The sequence below is a fragment of the Cervus canadensis genome, chromosome 6 (genome assembly GCF_019320065.1).
Source record: "Cervus canadensis isolate Bull #8, Minnesota chromosome 6, ASM1932006v1, whole genome shotgun sequence".
NCBI classification, from domain to species: Eukaryota; Metazoa; Chordata; class Mammalia; order Artiodactyla; family Cervidae; genus Cervus; species Cervus canadensis.
In genome coordinates this window covers 32,773,383-32,782,629 of record NC_057391.1, presented here as the reverse complement: position 1 = coordinate 32,782,629, position 9,247 = coordinate 32,773,383, and the positions used below count along the sequence as shown (strand labels likewise).

Below are 9,247 nucleotides of genomic sequence, written 5' to 3'. Positions count from 1 at the left end.
TTGCTTTACCAAAAAACAGTAAGAAGGGTTTGGAGTTACCTGTGCTATCCAGGGACAAAAAGAGTTGGAGAGAAGAACTGGAAAGGGAAAAAGAGAGAAGCAGTCAAGATGGTGTGTGGCCAGAATCTATGAGTGGTGATACCACTGATGAAAAACCATCGGGTTACAGAGGATGAAAAAAAGATTTCCTAATTTGAAATGGCACTTCTGTAGAATAAATCTGTCCATAACCCACTGCAGATTATCAGTAGAGTCTATCACATACATCTGCCCTAAGACAATAGCTTTTATGATTACTGTGCTGAAGGTTCATATTTGGGATTCCACATGGTAGAATAAAAGAAGCAAGCAAAGAAGGGTGATTCAATTCCTGAATTAATTCTGAGGAAATAGTTTCGCATCAGATGTGAGCATAATATAAAGCCCTCAAGAGATCTTTGAAAAACACATTGTATGGAATGGGAAGCTCTAAGCAATCTTTTCCAGATATTAGTAGAAGGAAGACATGCCACCATCTCATTTCCAAGAAATACAATATAATTATAACAAATAGGGAAGAAAAATATTTAAAATTTCTCACACTCAGAATAAGGCCACATCCAGAAAAACAAGCCTTCACATTTGAGTATCTATCCTTTAAGCAATAATTTTTCCTCTTCTCTGTATCTCTATGCACAGACACATACACACTGATTTTATTTAAATAGACTCATGCAATTCTTAATCATACATTTTAAACTTCCATTCCCCACAAAATCCATTCTCAGTTTTTCTCCAAATGTCACAGAATTTCACAAAAGATTAAAAATTCGGGGGGCGGGCTGAGGGCTGGCCTTCCGGGAAAAGGGCTCACAGGAGAGAAGGTCACGAGTAGGGCCTCTTGTTCCTTGCTGCTCAAGAAATGTCTTCACTTTCAGAATATGCCTTGCGCATGAGTCGTCTGAGTGCCCGGCTGTTTGGTGAGGTTGCCAGGCCTACTGATTCCAAATCCATGAAAGTGGTGAAGCTGTTCAGTGAGCAGCCTTTGGCCAAGAGAAAGGAGACTTATGACTGGTATCCAAATCACAACACTTACTTTGCACTCATGGGGATACTACGTTTTCTTGGCCTCTACAGAGACGAACATCAGGACTTCAAGGATGAGCAGCTGCATCTAAAGAAGCTTCGTGGAAAGGAGAAGCCAAGGAAAGGAGAAGGGAAAAGAGCAGCGAAAAAGAAATAGTGCTGGTCCGTCAGGGGAGGACTTCTCTCTCAGCGGCTGAAAGCAGGAGGAAGTATATTTACGGTCCATCCACATCCTGGAGGAGTGTCAGCTTCCCAGGTTGAAGACTGTTTGGAGGAATACCATCACGTCCGTGTTGAAATCTAACCCAGTTGAATTGTGACTGGTTTCATTCTAATTATGCAAAATTATCTGCCTTGGTTCTGTAATCTGAGGTTTACCTTATTCCCCAAAGAAATGGAACGCATGATTATTTATTGTTGAATGACTGGTTTGGGAGGGGATGGGGTGTTGGAGGAGTGGAGGGGAAACTCATTAAATGAATGTCCTCATTACTCCTTTCTTGCCTCCCCACCTAAACCATTCCTATCATCTCTGCGGCTGTTCAACCACTGTCTCCACCACCAAGCTCACAAACTTTATGTTCCTCTCTGCCTGCTCCTTTGAGAATATCTGTAAGATAAGTTTGTGGGATAAAAGGCTGTGCCTGGTAGGAGAGTACTGAATACCTGCTTTATACAAGCTGCCAGGGCCCTGGTAATACAGTCATTTGCAGGAAACAGTCCCTACCTCATGGAACTTGCAGTCCTGTGGGAGAGACTGATATTACATAGTTACACATATACAACTGTATTATATGCTACAAAGGAAAAATCCAGACAGACTTCTGTGAGAATGTGGATGGATCGATGGGTTGATCCAGAGGGATAGCAAGAGGCCAAAACTTCGTTAAGTAGTTTAAAGAAGGCCTCCCTAAAGAGCTCTGAAGAGTAAATTAGGGTGGGGCAGAATAAAAATGGTGGAAAAGCATTAGAGGCATAGAGAACATCCACTGGCAAAGCCGGAAGGTAAAAGGAAATGGTCCAGTTTGAGGAACTGAAGAGACAGGAACTAGTGTGACTTTAGTTAACGAAACAAAAGCCCGACTGGGAAGGGTTTTGCAAGTTCTTTGAAAAAGCTTGGACTTAACCAGATTTACTTGTATATAGTTAACCAGATTAACTTTTTATTGTATACTAGCAGTGAGTTTCCAATGAGATGCAAGGGCTTCTGATTTTTTTTTTTCCCCCAAGTATTCTAAAGATCTCTAGCACTGTCTAGGAAATTTTTTAAATACTTTATTTTTACTGTGGCAAAATCATAAAAGTTAAATCCTGACTGTTTTTAAGTGTACAGTACAGAAGCACTAACTGTATGCAGATTATTGTGGAAAATAAAGCGCCTTTAACCCCTGCTCCCCACTGGCAAAGCACCAGCAAAAAAAAAAAAAAGATTAAAAATTCACTACAATGTCAGAAATAGAGAGTGACATTATCGTGCCACAACCTGGGAGTACACTGATTTGAAGCTTTTTGGAACTGGATTTAGATAAAACTATTTGGATGTCAACATATAATATAATCTGAGTTTTTGCTTCACAAATGAAGAGTTACCTAAAAGAGATACAAAGATGCTATCTCCCCCCACCAACTGCCCTCAAAACCAAGAATGAAGAGCCTAGCCCATCAGAGAAATGGGCAGCCAACACTCTGTAACCATTTGACTCTGCCATTTATTTGTAAGTTTTCCATCCTCTTCATTGTGCATAACTGTTAAAAAAAAAAAAAAAAAAAAAAAACCTTGCAATATAAAAGTGTCTACAATGTGATGAGTTAACACTGTAAAAAGATTCCCCGCCCCCGCCACCATCACTCATACCTAAAAAGGAATGGAATTGTGTCATCCAGTTACTTTTTTGAGACTGATTAGCAAATTTCAATTATACAACAGTATTATCAACTACAGTCATTATGCTATACATTAGATCCTGAGAACTTAATCATCTTATAAGTGAAAAATTTATACGCTTTTACCAATCTCTCCCCATTTCTTCTAACTCCTAGCCCCTGGCAGCCACTATTCTACACTGCTTCTAGAAATTCAATTTTTTCCCTAAGAATTCATATATAAGTGATACCATTTGTCTTTCTCTATATGGCTTACATAATGCCCTCAAGGTCTATTATCTCAAATGGCAGGATTTCCTTTTTTATAACGGCTGAGTATCCCATTGTGTGTGTGAGTGTGTCTGTGTATGTGTATCACATCTTCTTTATCCACTTTTCCATGGATGGACACTTAGATTGCTTCCATATCTTGGCTATTGTGAATAAAACTACACTGAATTCAATGAATGTATAGATAACTCTTTGGTATCATGCTTTCATTTTCTTTAAATATACATCCAAAAGTGGGATTGCTAGATCATATGGTAGTTCTATCCTTAATTTCTTGAGGAATATCCATGTTGTTTTCCCTAGCGATTGTACCGGTTTACATTCCCACCAACAGTGTAGGAGGGATCCCTTCTCTCCACATTTTCACCAGGATTTGCTATCTCTTATTTTTTTTATAATAGATGTCCCAACAGGTGTGAGGCGATAAATTATTGTAGTCTAATTTGTATTTCCTTGGTTAGTGATGTTGAACACCTTTCCATGTACCTATTGGCCATTTATATGTTTTCTTTGGGAAAAGGTCTGTTCATATGCTTAGCCCAATTCTTAAACTTAGTGTTTATTTTGCTGTCGAGTTGTACCAATATATTTTGTTATCAACCCCTGATCTCATGTATGGTTCGCAAATATTTTCTTCCTTTCCATAGATTGTCTTTTCATTTTGTTGGTTCTTTGGCTGTGCATAATTTTTAGTTTGATTCAGTCCCATTTGTTTATTCTTGATTATGCTGTCTTTGCTCTGTGTCAAATCCAAAAAATGACTGCTAAAATCAACATCAAGGAACTAAATCTGTTTTTCTTCTAGGAATTTTACAGTTTCAGGTCTTACTTTCAAGTCATTAATCTGTTATAAGTTGATTTTTTGTGTATGGTATAAAACAGGGACTCCATTTTATTCTTTTGCATGTGGCTGTCCAGTTTTCCCAACATCATTTGTTAAAGAAACTACAATTTCTCCATCATCTACTCTTGGTGTCTTTGTCAAAAATTAATTGACCATATATGCATGGTCATATATATGTCATTATTTCTGGGTTCTTATTCTGTTCCATTGATCTATGAGTCTGTATTATGCCAATATTGTATCACTTGACTGTACCATCTTGAGCCAGCATTCGATTATTCCCTCACCTCCTGGCACATGAGTGCGGTTTCCCATTTGACACTTAGGATTTCAGAGGGTCATTCTCTTCCCCAAGTGTCTTAGGGAACTCTGTTCTCAAGCAGAGACAGTTCTCTCCTTAAGAGGAATATCTGTGTCAGATGTATGGACAGTAAATTGCTCATTATATTACCAACATCTAACAGCAAGAACTCTAAGGAAAGAACTAAGAAGAATTCTGAGATGGTAACAATAAGAAAATATTTTCTGACGTATGTGTTATGCTAAATACTCTACTGAGCAAAGGGGGAAATACATAATAAAATGTCTTGATTCTTCAAGTGGATGGTTAATCCTAGTGTTTGAAAATTTATCTAACCTGTTAATGAATTTTAAGTAGCATAAATATCTAAGCACTTTGGAAAACAAAGTACTCTACAAAGAGTTTCATTTGCTGCCTTTTTGGAGAACAAAAGGAACCTGGTTTAGGTAGAAATTTCTTTAAAAGATTTACCACATGTGTAGTAATCATCTTCTATGGGAATTTTTAAGAAATCAGAATAAGAAAAACATACCTTTCTTCTGACTTTTAGGATTTTGTTTCCTAAAGGGACAGGTCACAAAGAGTCAAACACAACTTCATGACTAAACAACAGAAATACAAATACATTAACTTATAGTTAGAAATTCAAATATCAGATACATAAAAATTAATAGTAATAAAAAGCAAGTGGAAGTCAAAGGAGCAGACTAAAGTTCAATGACAATTAAAATCAGGTAACTGATTTAAGCAACAGTAAGAACTGGACATGGAACAATGGACTGGTTCAAATTGGGAAAGGAATATGTCAAGCTTGGATGACTCACAAGCTGGAATTAGATATGCAGATGACACCACTTTAATGGCAGAAAGTGAAGAGGAACTAAAGAGCCTCTTGATGAAGGTGAAAGAGGATAGTGAAAAAACTGGCTGAAATCTCAACATTCAAAAAATGACATCATGGCATCAGGTCCCATCACTTCATGGCAAATAGAAGGGGAAAAAAGTGGAAACGGTGTCAGATTTCATTTTCTTGGACTCCAAAATCACTGCAGATGGTGACTGCAGCCACAAAATTAAAAGACGTTTGCTCCTTGGAAGAAAAGCTATGACAAATCCAGACAGTGCATAAAAAAGCAGAGACATTACTTTGCCGACAAAAGTCTGTATAGTCAAAACTATGTTTTTTCCAATAGTATGTATGGATGTGAGAGCTGGACCATAAGGAAGGCTGAGCACTGAAGAATTGATGCTTTCAAACTGTGGTGTTGGAGAAGACTCTTGATAATCCCTTAGACAGCAAGGAGATCAAAGCACTCAATCCTAAAGGAAATCAACCCTGAATATTCACCGGAAGGACTGGTGCTGAAGCTGAAGCCCCAGTACTTTGACCACCTGATGCAAAGAGCTGACTCATTAGAAAAGACCCTGATGCTGGGAAAGATTGAGGACAAGAGGAGCAGAGGGCAACAGAGGATGAAATGATTGGATGGCATCATTGACTCATGGGCATAAGTTTGAGCAAACTCAGGGAGACAGTGAAGGACAGGGAAACCTGGCATGTTCATGAGGTTGCAGAGTCAGACACAACTTAGCGACTGAACAACAACAACTGGAGGATAAAGACCAAACCAAACTTTTATCATCTCATATTCCTATTTCTTTCGGAGGGGCAGGTAATACCAGGTTTTATTAATGTTTGGTCAAATCTCAAGTGTCACACTTCAGGGTTATCTTCATTCAATTCATCTTTCCTTTCTTTCTCTTCTCTTCACTTGTACCCAACATGGGTCCAAAAACAGTTGCAAAAATGAAACCCATAAGTTAGCATCCAATGTTAATATGGAGAATCTGAAGCTCAACACATTTTTAGTCTCTCACTGCATCTTTGTAAAATATCTTAAAACAAATTATATATTCCAAGGACATGAGTTTAACTGCAAGGGACATCCATCCACTATATTTTCACTATGTGCATTGGACTGGATTTGGGTTTTGGTTGTTTTTAGTTTGGTTTTTTTAGATATTTTTCTCTAGAATCAAAAGACATACATATTATACAGCTTTCAGATAAGAATTAACTGATATTACACGTTCTGTTTTTAACACTCACGTACATTTTCACAGCATTTTCTTCTCATATCACTCTAAGTTGTTTTGTTAATTACACACACTTAGTCATTATGATTACAAAATCATAATTATATCTAAGTGACTTGACAGTGGCACATCCCCATTATGAGAGTGTGAATTCTGAGCTTGTTTTCTGAGCTATTAACCATCATTAGATATGAGAAATTGCAGTCAGTTTCCACTATGTTATCCAATGTGTCACTCAAGGATTTAACAAATGCTTAGAAATGTGCTTAGATCATACTCTGAACACCAATTTCTCTGTGAAATTTCATTATATCAAAACAAATACAAGCCTGTATGTAAAATACGTTTATAAGTATGCAAAGTTTTGACGCTATAATTAAAGTCTCTTTCATTGCATATTTAACACACAATCTGTGTTTACGTAAAGTTAAGGTCTTGCAAAGAATTACTGGTTTATTCACTAAGGAAATGAAATATGCCAGCTGGCTTGTGAAATTAGACTATTTTGTTTATACCTTGGTAATCTCCAAAACCAGAAAAATACAGAACATATACTTCTGTATATTAAAGGTTTATTTATATATGCAAGCTTCATGAGAGTGTCAAAAATACATCATATACAGGTGTAACCCTTTTAAGAAAAACAATATACCAATATTTACCGAAAAAATTAAGCATGAAAGCTAGCATTTTAAAGACATTCTTCGCTATTCCAACAGATTGTGCTCTGATGTTAAGTTAAAAAAGTAGATAGGACTAGCAGCACAATGTAATCTCGGTATTTTTTTATAAAGGTTATTACTCAGGTCAACTCTTGAGTGCAATAATGCTTTGTTCAAATGAAAGCACTTATAGATGTCTAATACGTCAAAGACAGGTGAATAAATAGTGGCCACGATAACTCATTTTGCCTTCTCCATCCCTACTCTCCTCTCTGAACTCAGCCCAAGATCATTTCCAAAACCATATTCAGAAAAACTACAGTAAAAAGTACTTAATATTTTATATCATGTTGAGGTGGGGGTGGTGTCACTTTAAATAGCACTAAAAAGAGGGACAGGCTTTCAGTGCTGCAAATCCAGGATGACTTTCAGAAATTGAGTATGTGGCACCGTTTACCATTTCTTTTTTGTCTGGATGGGCAATAGTCCTATTCTCAGACTATGCTGTAGTATTTAACATTATTTCCAGTGAATCTTTGGAAGCTGGGTTAGTGATAGAGAGCTACTAAGAAATTATCTGTCACTCCTCCATGGACAGCACATAAAAATTAATAGCAGCTCACAAGTTTATTTATCTAAGTAGTTGAATTTTTGTCTCATTTTGTGTTTAGTGTCACACTTTGAAAAAACTGAAGCAATACATTTTCATCAGACTTAAGAGTGAGTAGGTTGGTTTCAAACTCAAAATGAAACCACTTTATTGCTCTCTGACACAGCTCTAAAGTCCGTAGAAAAATAGAACACTATACTGCTGTCCATTATGGGATATATAATAAAAGAACCCCAAATCCAATTTAAGGCTACACCAATATCAGTAAATTTGTGGAGTCAAATAAAGTTATTTCAGTGGGTTAAAAAAAATCAGCCAAAATACTTGTTTTCTGAGTGGACCAGATGTTTGTATAATGGTCCTGGAAATAGACCTCTTGTCAGCACCTCCCTGAGAGAGTAAGGGCAAACTGGACAATGAAAGGACTCACATAACTTTCAGATTTCATTGAACAAAGCTCAACTCTCGTAACTAGTGGGAAAAATAATAAACTGTCCTTTATTCAACAAATATATAGAGAGACTTAATACAATGTCATTGTTCTAGACACCCGGGACCAAACAAAGAACCAGAAAGAAATACCTTCCCTTGTAGAGTTTACATTCTTCCATTCTGTCTGAGAGGAAAGTAGACATTTTAAAAGCTAATTTCTATAATATATAGGCGTTAAATGCCACAGGAACAGAAAACAAAGCAGGGTAGGAATGAGATGTGTGTGAGATGGGGTAAGCTTTGCGATTTCAAATAAGGTGGTCAAGGTGGCACTGATCCAAGACTTAGGAGGAGGTTGGAGAGCGAACCAGACAGACAGACACCTGAGAAAAGAACATTCCAGGCGGGAGGAACAGCCAAGGCAGAGACCCTACGATAGCGACCTCATTTGCCTGTTCATAGAGAAATGAGGAAGCTCTAGTGGCAGGGGCAGCAGTGACAAGAGAACAGCAGAAAAGTAAGATCTGAGGCCTGGCTTTACATGAGGTGGTCTCCCAACCACCTTCCTGCTCCAGGCAGGGCCAAGTCCTGGTCCACAGTTGCCTCCCCTGACCCCTAGCATCACTTAGGTATGAAAGATCTAAATCTCACCTGTGGACACCTTCAGGGGATATAGCAGATTTAAGTCTCCTTTATCTCAAATACGCATATTCTCACTTCTTTACTGCCCATTTAGTACTTTTCTTTAGGATAATGAAATTATAAGTACAAAAGTTTCTGTTTGTTTGCTTGTTTTTAAATTATTTCTTCTAGCACTTTAGATGTTTGGTAGCCAGTTTAGAGAACTTAGGCTTGCCAACTTACCAGAAATATTTAGCTAAACCATATACAATTGTCACATTTATCAGTTAAAAATTATCAAATACTGAAACCTCCAAATAGCCTTATCACACCTCTTGTGGTATTTTTCATTACTTTCAATACCTTAGTAGCCAGAAATACATGTGGCATGTATTTTGAAATACATGTGGCAAAGACCGTTGGTTGCCTACACAATGGCCACTTCCTCCATCTTTTTGGTA

The 9,247-nt window shown here is 37.4% G+C and overlaps 1 protein-coding gene across 1 annotated transcript; it reads left to right on the top strand.

The window, feature by feature from the left end:
* The first annotated feature begins 825 nt into the window (after window positions 1-825).
* LOC122443367 (28S ribosomal protein S33, mitochondrial-like) lies at window positions 826-1,475 on the top strand. The gene has a single exon (XM_043471431.1). The coding sequence runs from the start codon at window positions 902-904 to the stop codon at window positions 1,220-1,222; it is 321 nt and encodes a 106-aa protein (XP_043327366.1). The 5' UTR covers window positions 826-901; the 3' UTR covers window positions 1,223-1,475.
* The last annotated feature ends 7,772 nt before the right edge of the window (window positions 1,476-9,247 follow it).